General features: G+C 27.0%; 1 protein-coding gene across 7 annotated transcripts in view; it reads right to left on the reverse strand.

Annotated features, from left to right (window-relative positions):
• The window catches only part of LOC126758195 (voltage-dependent T-type calcium channel subunit alpha-1H), a 257,600-nt gene that overhangs the window by 22,418 nt on the left and 213,117 nt on the right, over positions 1-22,065 (reverse strand). For 6 of the 7 annotated variants that reach the window (XM_050472312.1, XM_050472310.1, XM_050472307.1 and 3 more), the window contains 3 exons: positions 19,094-19,306; positions 7,460-7,625; positions 19-174 (listed from right to left, as the gene is read on the reverse strand). In XM_050472312.1, coding sequence (XP_050328269.1) covers positions 19-174; positions 7,460-7,625; positions 19,094-19,306 — 535 coding nt within the window. Of the gene's footprint in view, positions 1-18; positions 175-7,459; positions 7,626-13,106; positions 13,222-19,093; positions 19,307-22,065 lie in introns of all 7 variants that reach the window. The other variant, XM_050472309.1, reaches the window with a different exon arrangement.

The raw sequence follows: 22,065 nt of genomic DNA on the forward strand, positions 1-22,065 counted from the left end.
TTTTTTGCAAAACTCTACCTCTGAACTGAATCCCTCAACTAAAATGGCGACCAACAAATTAAATAGCACATAATTGCCGAATGTCATCAGCGCCACAAAATATAATGCGGCCCAATGACTTGTCTTTTCCATGCCATTGAATAGTACGACATTCCAATCCTCCTGCGTCAGAATCTACAAGCGCGTAAGGCAGTCGTAGAAAAAACAAAAGCAAATAGAGAAAATTGTATTAGCGAATGTACTTAGCACAAAAGTGTAGTATATTAATGGAACAAGACTAACAGACACGACTAGGAAATGAAAAGTAAAGGAAAGTGTTGTACAACGTAAAAAATACAAAGAAAAGCACAAAAAATTTAATATTTTTTATATGAGCAATAATTAAAATTATTAATTTATAAGTATTTACAATAATTATTTAAATAAAATATAATTAATTAAGTAAATATATACAAAAACTAAAAATTAATTAAAACAAACAGTGATACATAGAATACGGACACTTACAAATATAGAATAAATGTAAACAAATTGTTGAAAAAAATAAGAGTATTTATATGCTAAAGATTTCTGCAAAGTATTTAATGCTAAAAATTATATTTTATATTTATTTTATATGAAATCAAAAATATTTGAGAAAGCGCCAGAATTATTTTTCGGGATTAATAAAAATCCTTCAATTAATTTAAAATTTTTCTGTAAAAATTAGCAAACTTATTTAGAAATCTACAAAATCCCGATAGTGAGTCCCAAAATTTCGGGATCAGTATATTATTTTTCGGGATTAAGGAAATTCCTGAATTATGTATATTTTTATGATTTAAAATTTGTCTGTTAAAAAGTAGCAAACTTATTTTTAAATTCTCGAAATTCCGATAATCAGTTCCGTTATTTCGGTATCAGCATTTGGTTGCAGATTTAGTTTATAGCTAAAATTATTTTTCGGGATTAAGGAAAATTTATGCATTATCGAAACGGTTTACGATTTAAACATTTTCTGTTAAAATGAGCAAACGTATTTACAAATCTAAATCCCGCTAAATAGTGCCAAAATTTCGAGATCAGTACATTATTTTTCGGGATTTTGTAAAACTCTTGAACTGTAAAAATTTTAACGATTCAAAGTTTTCTGCTAAAATTAGCAAGCTTATTTATAAAATTACGAAATCCCGATAATTAGTCCGGTGATTTAAAAAAAAAAACATTGTAGTTTTCTTCTAACTATTTTTTCGGGATTAATGCCAAGTCACAATATTCTATTTAGTTCTGTAAATATCAAATTTAAAGTTTTTCTGTTATTTCATACAATTCGAAAATTGTCAAGGTAAATTGGGCTTAAAGTCCAGTTCTAGAAAAATCCCGAAAACAAAGTTGCTTTGAAATAGGTTATAAAAATACTTTGCCGGCTGAAAAACATCGTTTACTGATGTGTTCCGGCTCGTAACAGCAATATTTCCGAGCTTTTTTATGTCAATTCACTTAAAACTGAGTTCAAAAATTCAGAAAAATCGCAAAAAATATTGTTAGTTAAAACAGAGTTTTGCACTTTCAATACAAAAATTCGTTAATGTGTGTATATACAGTTTTCGGGGTTTTCAAACATAAACAAGCTCATAAATTATTATTATTTATTTTTTTATTAATTTTATGCGAAATATTTTCAATTCTTAGAGTATTATATGTGAAATCTCGAAAATATTATGTAGTTTTCGGTACTTTCATACCTAAAAAAGCTCATATATTATTATTATTTTTTTAAATTATTTTATACTAATTTTTTTTTATTCTTAGAGTACCATTTGCGAAATCCCGAAAAAATACCGAATATTTCTGTTACGAAAATGCGTTAAGTAAAAGTAAATATATGTATGTCGTGACAAAAATAATATATATGTATGTATCTTAAGTAAAGTCATATTTTTCGGAACTTTAAGTTTTGTAATTTCTTAGAAAAAAATCCGAAAATTTAAAACTTCAATTTTGTAAAATTTTGTATATTATTTATTTACTTATACAACTTTATTAAGCAACAGTGAAATTATCTACATCAGATATAGAGATATAGTTAAAAAAATGATTTTTCGAAATCCCGAAATAATACCGAAACTTTAGAACTAAATGCCGACATAGTTCCGAAACTTTAGAGCTGTACATTTTTTTCATATATTTTTTTTTAATTACGCATAAAAAGAATTTAAAACTTTTTTAAGTCATATTTGCTCAATTGAAAATATTTTTTTCAATATTTTTTAAATCCCGAAATCTGGTACCGACATTTTTGTATAAAAAGAAATATTATTTGCATTTATTCAATTAAACCATATTACTGGCTTCAGCTGTTTGCAAAAATCTTTCGAGATAAAAATAAAATTAAAATACATAAATAAATGTTTAATTAAAACTTATTTTAAATTAAAAATAAAAATTTATTTTAGAAAATATTTGCAAAAATCGAAATTAAAGAACATAAACAACAAAAATAAAATAAAATTTTTAAAATAAACATTTTTAATTTTTTTTTTATAAAAATTTCATAATAAAAATTTTAAGTTAAAATATATTTTACAAAATACTTTTTGGACGTGTAGTTTTTTTTAACTCCACTAAAACTGAAAAGACGTCACAATAAAGTGCCAAAATAATAATCATAGCAAAATATGAATATATAAAGCATTTTTGAAGTCCTAAAGCGCAACAAAGCAAAAATGATAATAAATTTTTAATGAAAATTTGACTTAAAAAGCTTAAAATACTATAATTTTGTTTTTTTGGTTAAATATTTCTAGCTAAATAAAAACAAAATACTAAGAAGCCTAAGAACTCAAAATAAAGCTAAATAATTGTAAAATACACTGCGAAAAATAAATCAGAAATTAGCCAAAAAGCAAAACCAACTTATCTTATGATTTCTTACTGCGAATAAAAATCTAGCATTTGTGGTGTTGTTTCTAAATATGTAAAATTTTAAAAATCAAAATTTTTTCTAAAATATTTTTTTCTTTTTTTTACATTGCTTTTATGCGTAAAAATTTAGAGAATTTTAAAAACGTGCCGATATATGTATGCTGGAGTATAACTATAAAATTATAAGCTAGTGAGAGAATTTTTTAAATATGAAAATTCTTTTGTTTTGAGTTCTAAGTATCAAGTAATTATTAATTAGTAAATTTTGCTGTCTTTTTCTAAGAAATTGTTTTACTTATATTTTTTCTTCAGTGAGTATAAATTTCTCTCAGTGTACTAAAATGTGCTATATATGCTGTTTAAGCGCGTAATAAATTGTACTGAGCAACCTAACACCTTAAGAAAATTTTCAAAACCTACTTATTTTTTAAATAAATACTTTTTAACTTTTTCAATTTTATAAAAAAGTGCATGCAAGAAATCTTAAAAATGAAATAAATTAATTTTATACCTATGTCTACGAAATAAAGCGTTATAAATGAGCGTGTAGAATGAAATAATCAGCAAAAAGCAACTTCTATGGGTTTGTGCCACTTTTAGTGGAAATGTCATTGTGTTGGTGTTTAGACCTATATATATATACCATATACATATGTAGTATATTATATGTTTACATAATACTTGAAAATTGTTATGTTATGTTTTTTCTTTTAATTTTTTACGTAATAGCGAAGCGCTACAATTATCGATAATGACATTTAAAAAAAAAAGATTTTTTTGAGGTTTTCGTTTTTTCGTAGCTTTTAAGCTCAGCTTTAACTATTTGGTATGTCGGGAGCTTTTCATTAACTCTTTGGCGTCATATATAGTAATATACATTTAATACAATTAAACGAGCTAACATTACCTTAGGGCCTCCATAACTTAGAGTGAGAGAGAGAGAGAGAGTTTCCTTAAAAGCTTAAAAACAGTTGGATTTCGTTTTCATAATTTTTAGTTTGTGAAACTGTGATCAACTGTGAGCATAACAGGTACAGACAGTTAAAGTTCGATAGTAAATATTTCAACCTCCAATTTTAAAATTTGTATTAGTTAACGGTAAATGTAAAAAAGTATAAAACCGCATAACGATAAGAGAACGCAGTGATATGTAAACTCGTTAAATATTATATTTTTATTTGTATTTAAATTGGCTAAGGCACAAATTGGTGCTTATACTGTTAACTGTAACTATAACGGTAATATAATTGTAATGATAACGGTAATTGAAAATCTTATAACTACTAAGTTGAAGATCAGTATTCACAATGTTAGTGATTTATGTAACATTGGTTGCATAAATATTGATAATGCAAGGTAATGATTATGGTATTGCTAAAAGTAATGGTACTGTGTAATTGCAGTAATCGCAATACGTAAGATCGGTAATGGCAATGGCCGTGATTTAGGTAAACGTAGTTTCATGAATGATACTAATGCAAAATAATGATTATAGTAATGCTAAAAGTAACGGTACTGTGTAATTTCAGTAATCGCAATACGTAAGATCAGTAATGGCAATGGTCGTGATTTAGGTAAACGTAGTTTTACAAATGATAGTAATCAAGGTAATGATTATAGTAATGCTAAAAGTAATGGTACGACGTAATGAAAAATAAAAGTAATAATGAACTACGGATCTGTACTGACGCTACTTGATCTTGAAATAAGAGCGAATTGGATGCCTGCTTTTACAAGTGATCGAACGATCCTTTTAATTTCAAAACTTAGACTTTTATTCTTATGGTAATGCTGATTTCATGTTTGTTGTTAAGAAATTGTTGGCGGAATTTATAATGTCTTATGTAATTAAAAAAGTGATGATTGTGGTAATGAATTTCAATAAATATAATAATCATTAACTTACTTTACTTTTACATTTGTTAATTACATCATTACTTTTTTAATTACATAATGGTAATATAATGATTTATGTAGTTATAAAAGTAATTATCATGAAGTTTATTGCGGTTTATGGGTGGTATAAGTAATTAGAACAGTAATTGCAATTGCATAGGTAATGCCTGCCTCTCTTACAGTTAACACGATGATTATTTTAAGTAATGGGGTAAACGTTTAAGTATTTGAAATAATGATATATTACACGTAGTGATTATGTAACGGAATTACAAAGTCAAGTACTTCCATTTATATTTTTTTTCTTATAGGTATATATTTTCCTGTTGGTTTTTATTATATACACAGTTCTAATTATTTTCGATTTACTGTTTTTATAATTGTGTATGTCTGTTTGTAGTTATGTATATCTTTCGCTTATTGTGAACGCTTTCATGTGACGTCTTTATGAAAAAAACTGGTGCTACTTTCAAAATTTTGCGTTACAAGTAATCACACGACTATATAATCTGTATGTAATGCAAAAAAATGTCATTCGAAACTAATTTTGTTTTGCAAAATAATCAAATTGTGCTAGAAAGCTTTAAGTCAATATATTACTAATTATTTTATAATATAATTTTGTTTGATAACTAAATCATATTGAGAGTCTAGAAGAAAATGTAACTAAATTGCTTTTGAATTTTGTTAAATATGGTTAAAAAAAGTTATGAAAATTAAAGAAATTAAAATTAAAAATAGAATAAAGTTTGTTTTTGAAACGAATGGGCAAAATCAAAAATACTTTAAAACAAAATCATATTATATTATTTAAGTAAAAGTATTTGGAAAAAACAAGGAGAAAATAAAAATAAATTTAAAAAAATAAAGAAAAAAAATATATATAAAAGATCAAATAAAATAAAAAAATTTAATTTTTAGTTAAATAAATTTAAATTAATAAATAATAAAAATAAAAAATAAAATAAAAAATAAATTAATAATTAAACTAAATTAATTTTTAATTAAATAAAATTTAAGTTAATTAAATTGAACTTAATTAAATGAAATTAAAAAATAAAAAAAAAATAAAAATAAAATGAATTAAACTAAAATAACAAGAAAGTAAAAATTTGAAATATAAAAAATGCGAAAATAAATCAAATTAAATTGAGATATGTAAATTAAATTAAATTAAAATTGAAACTAAAACTTAAATTAAAATCAAAATTAAGCCAAATGAAGCAAAGAAATTAAATAATGAAGGTTGATTTTAAAATTAATTATAAATTAAGCTAATTAAGTTAAATTAAATAAAAAGAAGCATTAAATACAATATTGTAAAATATTTTTTAGTAAACTAAGTTAAAAATAAAATATATTTTTAATTAAAATTAAATTAAATTAAAATCCGAAAGAAACTAAACGAATTAAGCTAATTAAATTAAATTAAAAAAAAACAGATTAAATACAATATTGTAACTTTTTTTTAGTAAACTAATTAAAAATAAAATATATTTTATAATTAAAATAAATGAAAAAAAAACTAAATGAAGTAGTATAAAATAAAAGTTAATTAAAATTAAAACTCAAATTAATTTAAACCAAATGAAGTGAAGTGAAATGAAATAAAATTAATTTAATTTACAAAAAAAAAAAAATTAAATATATTTAATAAAATATTTAAATATTGTGTGTAATATTATTTTTCAATGGGTTTTTAAATTTATTTACTTTACATAAAAAAAATTTATTTTAATATTGGTAAAGAACAAAATATTTAAAAAATTTTAAAATAAATATTTAAAGTATTTAAATATTTTGTGGGACGAAGCCCTAATTAGCCAGTTCCTTTAGTTTCCTAATCAATCTGTAAATTTATTTACAGGTCATACTTAAATTAAATAAAAAAAAATAAATAATAAATCAAAAAAACTTGAATGTAAAGAAAAATAAATCATTTTGAATTAAATAATTCAAATTATACCATATTTTGAATATATAAAAAATATTTAAAATGATTTTGATAATATAACATAAAATTATATTAAATTAAAAATCGAAAATCATACTAAATGCTGTTTGAATGACCTAAAACATAATTTGTATGCCACTTTTGCTTTTATCCAACATTTCCTCTGTTTACTGCGCAATTAATTGACTTTGCGCCTGCATATAGTGCAACAAATTTTAAAGTCAAAATAATAAGATTAGTTTTTTATTAATTTTTTCAACAAAAATATCTTAGTGAGATCGATAGCAAAAGTCGCATAAAAAAAGAATCAATTAAAAAAATTATTATTTAATTGCCATATATATTTATGTATATTATGTATTGATATATAGTACAATTTAGAAAACTACAAATCAGAGCTGTGTCTAAATTTAACTAGTTACTACGAAAATGATTTAAAAATGGAAAGAAAACTGAAAGTTCCACTACTTAGTGATATGGTTATATGCTTAGTAATATACATATATTTCTTGTATAAGTATGAATATATGTATTTCTCTGTGTTTACGCTGTTTAGTGAGTAGTAAAGTTTCGCTTTGTTTGCGGCAATGTACAAGTAGTATTTGAGTGTATAGGTAGGTGGGTGCGTGAAGTTTCGTGAATTTTTCAAGTTTTTTTTGGTTTTTTAGTATTTAAGTAGTAAACGTTTTGGTGTGTTGTTCTTACTTGAAAGACTGTAACAGTGGCCCATAAAATGTTGTTGAAGTGTTTGCGATCACATTCACATTGTGGATGTTTGTTGATTATTTCGGTACACAGACATTCACGTTCGAGTCCAGTATCGTCCACAAATTTACAAAACTTACCGCCAAATAGATACATGCCCAATATGCTGTAGGTTCACACACGAGTATATGCATATATATGTATATATTTATATATATATATAAATATAAGGGGATTTTTTTTTTTTAATTGTGTTAGGTTTATATATATATATATGTATATTTGTATATATTTATACGAGTAAGAGTATAAAAGTAGTTGTAAGAGTAAGTAGTTTATGAATTAATCATAGCTAGTAATTTATATATATATATATATTATATATATATATGTATTTATATAAAGTAATGTTCACTGTATACATATTTATTTATATCTATGTAGTATATAAAAGGTATATGCTTTGTATTTTGTTGTATTGGCTTGGTTTGTTTATGCTGCTTACACAGCAAAATTAAATAAAATTGGGTGGTAAATAAATAAAGCAAAGGGAGTTGGGAAAGCGACATTTTTGAGAATTTTTTTATTAAAAAAGGAGGCAAGTGTATTGAATGTCAAAATATTAAATTTGTTTTTCTTAAAAATCGAAGAACTTTTGTGGGAGCTGTATGTTTCTATTAGTATTTTTTTATTGTTTTATTTATTTATTTATTTTTTTCAGTGTTGTTTTATATTTTTGATTTACTAAATTTTTTATTTTGTTAAATTTTATTTTTTTTTAATATTTTCTTTTTTAATTAATTTTTCAAAGTTTTTGTCTATCACTGTCTTTTACTTACGAAATTTCGTTCAATAAAATTTGAATATTTTTTGTAGTGAATAATGGCGTTTGTGTTATGGTTCAATTAGTTTTTTGTATTTTTTAAATAATTGTATTTTTATTGTAAAAAAAATAATGTTTTTAATTTTTTAAAATTTTATTTATAAAATATTATTTATTATATTTATTGACATATTTGTTTTTAAATTCCATTTTCCAATTTTTTTTATATGTTTTTGTTTTTATTATTATATTTTTTCTATTTACTAATTTTTTTTTAAATTTCATTTAAAAACATTTCTCTTTTGGTTTTGTAGGGGAAAGTGGGGTTTTGTGTTATGGTTCAAAAATTTTTTTTTATGTATTTTCTAAATATTTGTACTAAAAAAATATTTTTTTTTATTTTTTCTGAGTTTTTCATTTTTTAAATTATATTTATTGTATTTATTTTATATGTTTAATATTTAAAATTTTGTATAAGTTTCTATTAGTATTTTTTTATTATTTTTTCATGTAATTTTTTAAGTTTAATTTTTCAAATTTTTTTCGACTTTTTGTGACTCTGTTTCAGTTTTTGTATTTTTTTTAACGTATATTTTTGAAATATATTAATATCTTTTTTGAAGGAGCCATAACGGTTCAGGTTTTGGTGGTTAACTAACAGCACTGGTTTGTTTTTTATTTTAATTGATTTAAATTTTTTTCAGTTATTTTAATTAATTAATGAAATTATTCCCATTTAATATTTCCCGTTCGCCATTTATTGTTAATGTATATTATTTTTCAAAAATCACAGTTTTTGGAAGTTTTCAAAGAATTTTTTTTAATGTGATAGTTTTAAGCATGGGATGGAAATTTTGAAAATTTCCTCTGCTATTAGTTTTTAATATATTCTTTGCCATTTTATAAATTCCAGCAAATTGAAACTGCTTTATAGATTTTTTAATTTTTTTTTATCATATTATCGAATAATTTCATTATGGATTTTATTTTAATTTTTTTCGAAGTTCCAAAATTTAAAATGTGGTAGTGTAGGAAGGAAGTTGTTGTTATTTTCATTGTTTATTTATAGATATATGGATATTATTATGCTTTTAATATTTTCGAATACATATACATACATTAATTTTTTTTTCGAAGTTCGAAATTTTTTTATAACATTTTCGAATACTTTTGTTGTTGCCTTTTAATTATTTTCGATTTTTTTAATATTATTGAATATGTTTAAAAATTTTTCGAAGTTCGAAATTTTTTTATATTTTTTTCCAAATTTGATAACTGAAAGTAAGCGAACTGTTGTTGTTTTCCCTCTTGTTTAAGTTATAGACAAATATTATTTTTTTATGTTTACATTCGAAATTATATTTTTTAAATTCACTTTTTTAATTTTGAAAAAGTTTTTTTAAAGTAGATATTTTCGAAGGTTTTTGAATATTTATTTTGTTTCAAATATTTGTGTTTATGAAAGAAGTTAATATTTTTTGGGGATATTTGTTTAGGATACTGCGGGAAATTATGTATATTTGTTCCTATTTTCTGTTTTATGTTTCCAAAAATATTTCCTTTTTCAAAAAAAATTTGCTATGTTCTTGTTGTTTTCGATTCGATAAATTTATTTGTGTATGCTTGTTTGTATTGTTTTTGTATTTTCGTAATTTTTTCATACGTTTATATATATTAATTTACAGCTATGTTGCAGATATATATACGCTTTGTACATGATTAAACGCTTTTCGAAACATTAATAAAAAAAACTTAAGCCAAAAATCCAAATTCAATGAATTGAGTTAAAAATTTTCCTAAAACTGGTTTGCGAGTTATTTACAAAAAGCTATTCTTTGTTTGGCGTCGAATTTACAAATGTATGTATGATCTAATTTTGTGTGTCTTAATACTTTTTATTTTCTTGAGAAAAATAAAAATTTCAATAAACTTAGAAATAAAACTTGAAAGAGCGCAAAAATTTAGCAGTTAAGCACTTTTTTTTTTAATTTTTACTAAATTTTAAAATTATGTTCTTGAGTGGAAACTGGTTAGAGTAGGTGAAGAGCGCGTTGGTAGGTAAAAGAGAGCGAGTAAGAGCGTGTAACAGTGAGTAGTTCTGTGGTTAGAAAAGTAGTACGGGGACGTTGGGTTTGGGTGAGAGAAAAGCTTTTGTAAGGAAGTGAGTTGGGTTAAAAGTAAGAGAGCATTTTAATTTGTTTGAGAGAGTGGCATTGTTCTCTGTGGGGTATTTGTAAGCAAGAGCGTATCAGTGATCTTAAAAATTAATACTTAGACATAAGGGTAAAGTGGGTATTAGAAAAGTGTTTTGATAATTGAATAATTTCAAAATTATCTGAGAGCATTAGAGAGTAATTACAAAGAGACAGACATAACAGATAGATAGTTCAAAGTAAAAAAAGAGTTTAAAAGTAAACACACTGATGTTTTAAAGAACGCATTTAGTTGTTTTTGGGTTTAGTTTCAAAGATTTTAAAGCATGTTTAAGCGTGTGAGTGTGAGTTCGTTAGATACAAGTTGAGCATAAATTGTCAGCAATTTGAGTGTCATGATTAAGCGAGTGATATACAAAATGCTGTTGTTGTTATATGCTTGTTTTAATTTTAAAACGTGCAGCTTGAGAGACGTCAATAAAGTCGTGCAAAAAATATTTGGCAAGCAGTTCGTGTGAGTGTTTTAGCGATTAAGTGAGTGACGATGAGTAGCTGTGCGCTGATTGGTTTACAAAATGAGTGGGCAATGCACTGGCTGACGTTTAAAGAACGTATGTTTGCGAAGAGAGATAGAGCGCTTACATTGAGTTAAAGATTGAGTGAAAACGTGAAGTTTTCTATATTTTTGCATAAGAAATACGTTACATCATAAGAAAAATTTATAACGGAGCCTAAAAGAGTAAAAATTGAGTGAAATCAATTTTTTTTGTTTTTATTTTAATATTTGTGACTTAAAAGTTTGCCATTTTCTTACTATAATTTTGATTTTTTGAGTGAAACTCATTTTGAGTGCTTTTTTTAGTTGTTTTCCATAAAAGTGTACAAATTGACCGTTTCAAAAGTAAATAATAATATTTTCGAGTAACAATATAAATAGTATGGGCTTGTAGTTTGTCTAAAGAAAAATATTGGGTAATTTTTCGGCTGAGTGCTTTTGGTAGAGCAAGTCTAATTTTTCGCTTTTGGCTAATTGTAGCGGTTTTGAGTAAAATCAAATAAATTATTCAGATTATTAGAGCACAAAATACTGCAGAGAATACTCTTTCGAGTGGTTTTTAATGGAATTTAAAAAAGTTTTTGAGCCTTTTGCGGAATACTAAAGTAATATTTTTGTTTAAGTTTACAAATTTTGACTTTAGTGAAGACGTTTTCACTCAAATCGATTTTAAGCGCTTCTCTGTGAGTTTTGAGTTGAGTGCATTATGAGTATGCGCTCAAATGAGTTATATTGCATGAGTGATTATGTGCGCATGCTTGAGCTATTTACACGGGTTCATGCTGTCATGCAAAACAAATCGAGTGAATTGAAAAGGGCACAAGGAAATTGTTAAAAAGGCTTACCTGTTGATTTTGTGGTAGATTTAGTCTTTCTGCTGCACTTGCTTTCTTAACAACTAACTGCTGTCTCAGAAAAAAAACATATGCACTAACTAAAACATGCGCGGAATACATAAAACACTTTTAAAAGTCATAAGTTTTTCTTGTACTCGATATACCTAACGTTACAATACTGCTAGTTTTTTGTACATAAAATTTCTAATAAAAAATGTTTCACTAGTTACTAAGTATTCTTAAATTTCCACTAATTACCAATTTGCTAGCATTAGTTTCACTACTAAAATATTTATATGTATATACTCACATACAAAAATTTTATGTAAAAAAAATTAAATTAAATTAGTGTCTATTTGTAATTTTCGAAAATTTTTAAAATATCTTTTTATACGCAACACACCACAAAATAAAATTTTTTCTAAAAAAAAATACAGAAAATAGCGCAGCATAAGCAAAAATTGTTTTTTAGTTAGTTATAAAAAATCCATAAAAAAATTAATTAATTAATAAAAATTAATTTTTAATTAAATTTAATTTAATTGAATGACTTTTTTTTAATTTTAATTATAATTTTAATTAAAAAAATTATTTTTTTTTCAAAATTATAATTTTTATTAATTGCAATTAAATTTTTTTTAATTATTTTTTTTATGAATTTTTTTATCAAAATATTTTTTTGCATATTTTACAGCCAATTAAATTTTACAAATTAAAAATTGTATTCTTCTTAAAAATTATTTATAATACATAATAAATTTGTTTTATAAATAAAGAAGGAACAAACTAATATTTTGCCACCCTAATGTAAAAAAGGTATATACAGTTTTTTTTTAATTTTTGTAGCTACTTTGTAATATCTATAAAAAAACGATAATTTTTAAAAGTAAAAAATAAAATAGCAAAATAGCGAGAAATAAACCAAAAATTAATTTACGCAAAAAAAATGTAATGAAAATATAAATTAAATATTAGTATGCACTAAATATAATTACAACAATATACTGTTATTTTTTAATTTTTTCGCTATTTGGGCACAACAGAAAATAACACAGCAATTCACATTTTAAATATTTTGTATTTTTTTGTAATAAACATTTTATATAAAATACGACTTTTCCTTACTAAATTTTTTATACATATTCGTAAAAAATGCATTAGATTAGTTATTAGTTAGTCGAACAAAATATAGCAATAGTCATAGTAATAGTTATAGTAGTAGTAGTTAAAGTTGTTAAGTATTGTATAGTTATTATGGTATTTTTCTAGCAAATTCTACCTGAAACACAGTGACGAGCGCCCACAGCAGGCTGTCGAAATTCTTACGATCGCATACTCTTTCATCGTTAACTGTTTCGCAGAATTTACATCCGAATAGATTCATGCCGAGTATACTAAATTGATTGATGTTCGATTGGTTTGATTGATTTTATATATTATATATATCATATATGTATGTATATATATTTATTTAAATTGATAAATTGAATTTTGTGACGAGTTGAGATATATTTTTAAATAAGTATATATATATATTTTTTCATATATAAAGTATAGAGTTATTAGTTATGATATATATTTATAAATAATTGATAGCATAATTGAAATATTTATTGGTAATTTAATATTTATTTTTAGCAATATTTTATTTCAATATTTAAGTATTTTTGTTTATACGCAAATACGTTAAAATTTAAAGAAACGCATTGGAGAGAGTGAAATAGCGCATAAGTCAGTGTTAGAAAAGAGAGCAAAAGATATATAAATAGAGAGAGCGTGGAAAAGAGAGAGAGAGAGAGTAAGAGCAAAAGAGAAAGAGAGAAATTTTATATTGCGCGCAGAGTGAAGAGCAGAGCATAGGACGTAGCATAGCGGCAAACGAGAGGAAATAAGAACGAAAGAACAGAATTTTAAGAAAAACAAGGAGCGTATAAAGAGGAATTATGGTTCGGGCAAAATAATATGGGGTCAAATTAATGCCAGTATTTAAACGGCGCCAGTGGTGGTGGGAATAGGTATAAATAATTATAAATGAGAGTAGGACAAACTTGAGTTTGTCGTACGGGCGATGTTGTCCCAAATATGTTATTTGAGGTTCACCGATATTTAAAGCATCTTAAATGCTTTAGCCTGCTTTGAAAGAACTACTGAAATTTTGTGAGCAGCTTGTTGGGTCACAGAAATATTGTAGGAACTTTGAAATTGTTTGCTGAGGCTAGATTAGACTGTTGTTACTGTTGAGAATTGCTTTACAAGCATTCGACTATGTTGACCGAACATAACCAAATTATATTTTTCTAATATGATGAACCTCAACTTTAACATGAAAAGAGTAATCCTTTAAAAAGAGATTTTTAATATAAAAATGTGAATTTTTGTGTAATAAGTGAGGAGCTCCAATTTTTCGAAACGAACGTTCCGATATTTGAACTTTTACAGTGAAAGTACCCGAGTTATTTATTATGTATTAAATTGCCTGTCATTGTTACAAAAATAACTTTTCCAAACGTTAGAAAAATCAATCAAACGTCTTCAGTCGTATAAAATCATCCTCTGAATGAAACAGGAGAAGCGAAGACTTCACTAATACAAAAGTTATAGCATCGTGGGATACTAAAAGATTCTCTTGTAACACTACTAACGTAGTTGAAAAAAGACTTGAAATATCGTCAGATTCGAATTTAATAAAATACAGACAAAATAAAGTTTTTCAAACCAACACAGTTGCCAATTTTCACTTCTGATGAAAATATGTTTGCAAGTAGCGTCTTTTTTAAACTCGTGGAAGATCCTTATGCAAATATCACAAAATTAGTGGAAAGATATATCATTACAATACATGATAAATAAGTATCTCAGAGAACATTCATCTAAAGTGCAATACTCCAAAAATAGCTGGCTCAAAGCATTGCTAATGAAATTTGGCAACATTGTATAATTTTTTACAAAAAAAAAACAGATTCCAATGCAAACTTTTGGGTCTTGCGGAATATTTTGAAATGGTTAACTATAATTTTTTACTAAATATTATATTGCTTTCTTGTCTACTTTGGACTACTGTGAACTATTTGAAAAGTTGAGCTATAACTTTTAAGTAAAATTTTATTTTCAGCAAATTGTTGAGTTGATAGTTGAATTATTTATGATATGAAATGCTGCGGAATTTTTTGAATAGTTTGTATTTTTAATAGTTAGTATAAACTGTCCATACATATATACTTTCATGGAAAATTGGCAACAGCGTACAGATAATGCGTTTTTTGAATGATCGGCAACAGTGTTTGGAAATCATTGTGAAAGCATAAGGGCGTAAATACGAAAGTATACGGATACGAACTGCCGACAGAGAGTTTAAAAAATAGCTTGAAATTTTTTTCGAAAACGAAAAAATAGTATGGAAAGCTTAAAACTAGTAAATCTTGCTCAAGATTTTTTTTTATAAATAATTTATTATAATTATGTAAAAAGATTTAGACATTTCTGGTTTAAATATTTATACCAAAAAGTTCTTTTATATCAAAAATATGTGGCGAGTATATGTATATTATAGGTATGTAAGTAAGTGAATTGTTTTGTCAATTGGCTGAGTAAATACGTATGTATGCGAATATGTGAGAGCAATTTGCAATTTAATACTATGTATTTGTTTTTAAATATGTGGTGCTATGCGTATGTGGTTTTGGTTTTGTGTGGTATTTTAATACAATTATTTAAATTTCAGAGTTTATTTCATAATTTTTAAAAATATTATTTTTTCTTAATGAGTATTATCGATAAATTTATAAGTAGTTTGGTGAAAAATTAAAACATTTATATCAAATAGTTGTAGCTTTTTTTCAAAAAATACGACTTGTTGTTTTTGGTGTTTTACTAACTACTTTAGGCAACAATGAAACTAACTAACTGGCGAAATTGAAGAATACTTTCCACTAACTACACAATTAGGCGTAAAATTTTACTGCAAATATTTGTAATATATATGTACGTACATTAATATATTTGTGTAGATAGAATGTATGTGTAAAAATAGTAATGAGTAAAACTCTAGCACAGTTGTATTAAAAAATAAACGGTTTCATAAAAATAAATGAGCGTTGGATTTATGAAGTCGAAGTAAGTGGTTTTGAAATTTTGAGTTTTGAAAATTTTAATTTTATTTAGTAGATTTTTTTTTAATATGTTGACTAACTCTATGACCAAAACATATCCAGAGTTACACTAAATTCTAAATCGTCTAAATACACACATCGATTACTAGACTAACTAACGATTTTACCATGATAAAATGTCGTACTAAATACTGAAGCACTAAATCGACTTTGTGTTATTGTGAGAAATTTTCTTAGAATTGAGTGTTTAGTGAGTGAAAGAGCTAGAGTGAGTTTAAGAGATAGCCGAAGTGGACGTTTGTTGTTTTTGCTTTAAGCTGTGAGCTGTAGCGAACACTTGTGGAACGGCAAGTGAGCGAAATGTGTGTTTTTAAGCATATGCTTTATGTTAAACGAAAATAAATACAATTTTTTGTGTGTCAAGCTAAGCGATTACTCAGAATTTTCAATCTGAAAAATATAAAATAAGTTAAAATAGTGGCTGAATTTCTTAGAAATAAGTCATTTATTTTCCATATTTAACACTACTCGTACTTTAAAAGCAAGAAATGAAAATTATCAATAAAACATTTTTTTCTCAAAATGTGTTGTTTTGAAAATTTCCACAAATTACATGTGTATTATAGTGCTTGAAAAGAGAACAGCAAGAGAGTTTTATGTCTTAAAAGCGAAAATGTGGAAAGTTGATAACTTTGTTTAGAGAAAACTGTAGAGAATATTTTTATTGGAAATAAATTAGTTATTCTTCGTAAAAAAAGATAATTAGCTTTGCTATAAATTTATGAATATTCTCAGAACATTGTATGATTTTGGTAAAGGCGACTTTCTAAAGTAGTTAGTCGAGAGGTGAGCTGAGCTAAATCGCTTTGCTATAAAATTTCGTCCAAAGGTAATTATTGGCAGTCATAGAGAATTGGTCTAAAGGACAGCTCAGATAAAGAGCTATGTTATGGTCTAAAAGAAGAATTGGTAGTTGTAAATTTTTTTGAAAGGGCATTTTTCTAAATTAGTTAGGCGAGAGGTGAGCTGAGATAAATCGCTTTGCTATAAAATTTCATCTAAAAGCAATAATGACCAGTCACAGAAAATTGGCAACATTGTAGAATTTTGTAAGGCATTTTTATAAGTTAGAGAGGCTAGAGTAGAGCTGAGACATACCGCTTTTTGATTCAAAAGTAATTATGGGCAGTCACAGAAAATTGGAAACATTGCAGAATTTTGGTAAGCGGGTTACTTTAAATTAAAAAAGCGAGAGATGAGCTGATGCGAACGTTGTTATAGGGTATTGAAAGGTTGGTTGTGTATTTTGGGAACCAGACAACCAAGGAGTGAAAAATAAATTGTTATTGAAAAGTGGCGGCACGTTTGAAATATCATTTACTGTTACCGTTGGAAATTAAAAACCAAATGTTTGAATTTGTTGGAATTCACTTAAATAAATTAAGTTAGCCATTGATATGGCTACTTTGTAGTGAAAAGTGGCAAACATGGAATATTTTGGAGTCCACTGAATATATTAAAATTTCTTTCATATATGCGGTATAAATTTGCAGTATGAAAAATGGTAGTCTTTTGTTATAATTTTCTTGTGTTGTTCGGTGAAAGTCGGCAAAATTAGAATATTATTGTTCGCGTACTGGATACATTTGCGCTCTATATTATGGAACAATGTTTGAATTTTAAAAGTGAGCTATATATTTTTCGCTGTTTATTGGAAAACGAACAAATGAAAATTGGCAACGTTGTAAATATCAATATGCTTATAATATCAGTAATATTTGAAAAGTTTTTCGTCTAACTGTTTATATCAACACTGCACCAAAAGTAAAAAATGATGAAAAATATATGCAAATGTCAAAATTAAAAAAAATTATAACTATTTTGCGATTATACGGTATACTAGTTAAGTCATTGTTCTTTTAAATTTTATATTAGCGAGATTTTTAAAAAATTATATGGGTACAAAGGATTGCATGACGCTTAGAATATAATGCTACCGAATTATTTCCAATTCTATTTTTATTTTTATTTATTTTATTTTTATTAATATATGATTCAAGTTAAAGATTGACTACTATGGGACTGTACGTATACTGTCTATAATGAAAGAATTCTATATAGAAAGTAATAACTTTAAGCTACTTTTTCAAATAGACTATTTCTTAAACATAATTCTTGAATAATAATTTTAACTTTACGATAAAAAAAGTTTTAATTACGATTATAAATTCAAATTTGAATTTAATTTCTGTAAATGGTTGATTCGTGATAAAAATGTAAGATATGAAAAACAAGAATTTGCATTTAGGTTAAAGTTAGGCAAAATAGAAGAGAATAAAAGCTTACAAAGGGGGACAAATGTGGTGGCGGTAGTACTTTAAAGAGAAAAGTGCTTTGGGGCTACATACCAAGGAACTTTTGAGCAGAAATTTTCTTCAGAAAATAGAAAAGAGGGTGAAAAGTTGCAAGGGGTTATTTTAAAAGCGTGGAGTAAACTTAAAATTTTATAAAAAGGGCTACGTTAGTAGGCAGAAAAGAGAAGCTTAAAAGCTTACTATAAATTTTTGTTACAATAAAATAAAGAAGATATAAGTGAGACGCCGGAATAAAGCGCGTTTTCTTAGTAATATGTAGAAATATAAAAAAATTAAAATTTTAGAAAAATAATATTTTTTTTAAGAGTTGTATGACTCAAGTTATTTGTTAGCCGAAAACGTAAATTGTTACGAGTGCTATTAATGTTTTTTACTCATAATAAACGTAAAAATAAATAAAAATTGTTTTAACTAATTTTTAAAAATAATTTTTCGATGAAATTTTTGTAATTTTGTTTGTATGAATTTTTTTGTAATTTTTTTGTATATATTTTTTTAATAGACTAAGTTTGTGTGCGTATTTGGTTTTCGTTTGTGTTATTTGTTTTACCTCATATTTGTATATATTTATTTTGTAAATCAATTTTATTCATCTGCGTAGCACTAAATCCGCCTAACATAATTGTTTAGGTGTATAATATTTTTTTTTTATTTCAATTATTTTTTGCGTCTATATTTGTTATATATTTTAGTAACTAAATATTTTTTCAATACTTTTATTACTAACACTAACATAATTTATTTAAGGAGGGTGGTTATTCAAACTTTTAACAAACACTCACCTGAATATGAAAATGAAAAGTACGAGCAGTGAGAAGAATACCGCCACATTGTCCATTGTGCGCAGCATAACGAATAATTGACGCCGCAAATTGGGCATGAAACGCACCAGCTTGAGTATGCGCAGTAGGCGGAATGTGCGCAGCACGGATAGGCCAGAGCCACCACCACTACTGCCATTGCCACTGTGGAATTGTTGAAAAATCTCAATGACGCTGAAAGGGAAGAGAATATTTGTAAAACATATTAAATTTTTTATTTTTGATAATTCCAATTATCAGACACTGAAAACCCAAGTAATTGGCTGAGCTTCCGGGTCAGCTTAAAATCTGAAGGTTCCACAAGGTTAAACCTAGCCATAAATGCAGATAAATTCTCAAAGCTACAGCTGTTTGATTTCTGTAATATGGCCCTAAGCTTGAATTGATTAGTTTTATAGATGTAATGCTTCGAACCCCACTTCCTATCAAAAAAATATTTCAAATTAATTTTCTAAATACAAGTCGCTCTTTTCAATTATTCCAAGTAATTTACGAGATAGCCACGATCTTGAAACCAAAATTTTAGTATCAAAACGATTAAAATAAGCGTTTTGCCATAAGAATATTATTTTTTTGTGCTAGAATGGTTGAATTTCAAAATTGAGCTATATATTTTTCGCTGTTTATTGAAATATCAAGTCATGAAAATTGGCAACGTTGTAAATTTTAGTATACGCATAATAACTATAATATTAGAAAAGTTTTTCGCCTAACTGTTTATATCGACACAGCACCCAAATCAAGGAATGATGAAAAATGAACTCGCGTAAAGCCTTTAGCTTTGGGCTCACTGTCAGCTGCTGTGCTATCGGAGTGTATGCGTACCTTCCTAAAAAAAGCCGCACTTCTAAGGTCGCTTTAGAAACTTTAATTTTTCCGAGATCTTGTAAGCAACTTACATAGGTTCGAGTAATAGAGAATTTTCGGTAAAACATTAACTTTTCTTTAGTCAGATTATGTATATGTTTGCGAACTCCAAGCTTTAAACTAGGGATTTCTCTTTTCTGAACTCCAAGCTTTGAACTCTGGATTTCTTTTTTTTAAGGTCTTTTAAGCAAATATTTTCTGTTTATAGAAAAAGATTGAAAAAACATTCCCTGTTTTTTTGGTCAGATTTCATATACAAGTATGTAAACTCCGCCCTTTCGGCGCGGGAAATAGTGTTGAGGCTTGAAAGTTCATCTCTAAGGGGTTGTGAAATTTTTCATTCTACAAAATTTTTTCCTTTTCACTTTGGTGAGAACCGTATTTCTGGAGGATCACTAGGCCTAAAACTAGATTTGACTCTTCGGGACATTTTTCAGAGTTTTTTTTTTAGACTTGGAAAACATTTTTGAGAGTTCTTCAATACAATTCTAACACTATTCCGCTCTGTAGATTATTTTTCCAGGTTCTAAACGCTATATGAGCAGATATAAAATATATCAGGGTATGGTTGTCGAAATTTTTTCATTTTCGAAGTCACCTTTGAGGTTTGAGCGTCTATTAATCGCAAAGGTAGTGAGAATATTTTTTTTTCCTACCGACTACCATTTGGCACATGAATTGAAATCAACTTTTGCCTCAAAAAGCTTGTGCATGAATCAACGACAAAGCTGGTGAATGAGTTTTTCGTCGAAAAATATATACATTTCGCTTTCTATGCTAAGCAATAAATTTCATGACTATGCAAATTTTGTAAAATTGCCATTGACACACACACACGCATGCGCGCTCGCTCAAGTAACACGAGTATTTGCTTGCAATTCACGCCTTAGCGCCAACCAGCACACACTCTCTTATATATTATATGTGTATGTATGTGTGTGTCTGCGCTGACTGGCGGAAAAGCGCACGATTTTTCCCCAAACACCACAATGCATGCCGCTCATGCAAATCCTTGCTACTTTGGCGTGTTAGAGCAGTGATAATTTCACTGTTGACATACGATTGCCGAAGATTTAGATTGCAACGGCGTGAAGCGACACAAGCAGGCGGCGGCGGTTCGCAAGGTTAGAGTGGGTGGTAAGGCATAACCACACAGTAATTTGCGCGTCGCTGTCAAATGTTGGCTAGATGCTCTACTTTGTGTTGTTGGCTGTGCGGATGCATACAACTGCCAGTGTGTGTGTGTGTGCAACAGGCGCTGAATAGCAACCAAAAACTAGAAGAATACCAAAAAAAAGCGAATGTGAAAATGGCAAACGAAGGCATTGAAGCGTTGCCGAATGTGAAAATTGCTGCTGCGGCGCGGCACGTGGAGGCGGTCTATGCTGCTACACCGCACACACACATACATATGCACATTTTATAACTATATGTGAGTGCGCGCTATGTCGCTGCAGTCAACAAGTTGAGAATATGTTAACGTCGCCAGCAATAAATTGCCGCGCTGCCAGCATTCGCAGCTGTCCGAGGCGGAGCTTGCGGCAGCTGGCCGCTCGAGGCGCAGGCGACGACAATCAAGTGGCCAAGCGTTGCCTTTTTGTTGTTATTTTTTCTGTGCCTTTTTCTTTTCCTTTTTTGCAAGCCACATTTAATGGTTAGCAAGCAGTGGTTTTGTGGCGTCCTAAAAATATATATGTGCAAATTGCTTTCGTCTACAATGTCGAGTTGTCAGCGTGTGTGTGTGTGTTCGGCTCTTAAATAGCACGAATTTTTCACATTTCAAATTAACTTTGCACAAATTGTTTGCATAAAGTTGTGCCATGCAAGTTATGCGGTTGGCCGCACATGGCGTATGAGTAACATTTTAAGTGGCGAGCGCTCATGTTTGTATATCTTTGCACTGAGTATTCACTAGCGCGCGCAAGTGTTTGTTTGTACTGAGTATTCACATTATTTAGACGTTTGTAGACGTATTTTGTTGGTCAGCCGTGGCGTATGAGTGATATGCTAATAACTTTGGCTGCTAACCATATGAGCGCAGTTTGACAAGTCGGTGACTTTTTGAG

This window comes from Bactrocera neohumeralis, chromosome 5 (assembly GCF_024586455.1).
Source record: "Bactrocera neohumeralis isolate Rockhampton chromosome 5, APGP_CSIRO_Bneo_wtdbg2-racon-allhic-juicebox.fasta_v2, whole genome shotgun sequence".
NCBI lineage: Eukaryota > Metazoa > Arthropoda > Insecta > Diptera > Tephritidae > Bactrocera > Bactrocera neohumeralis.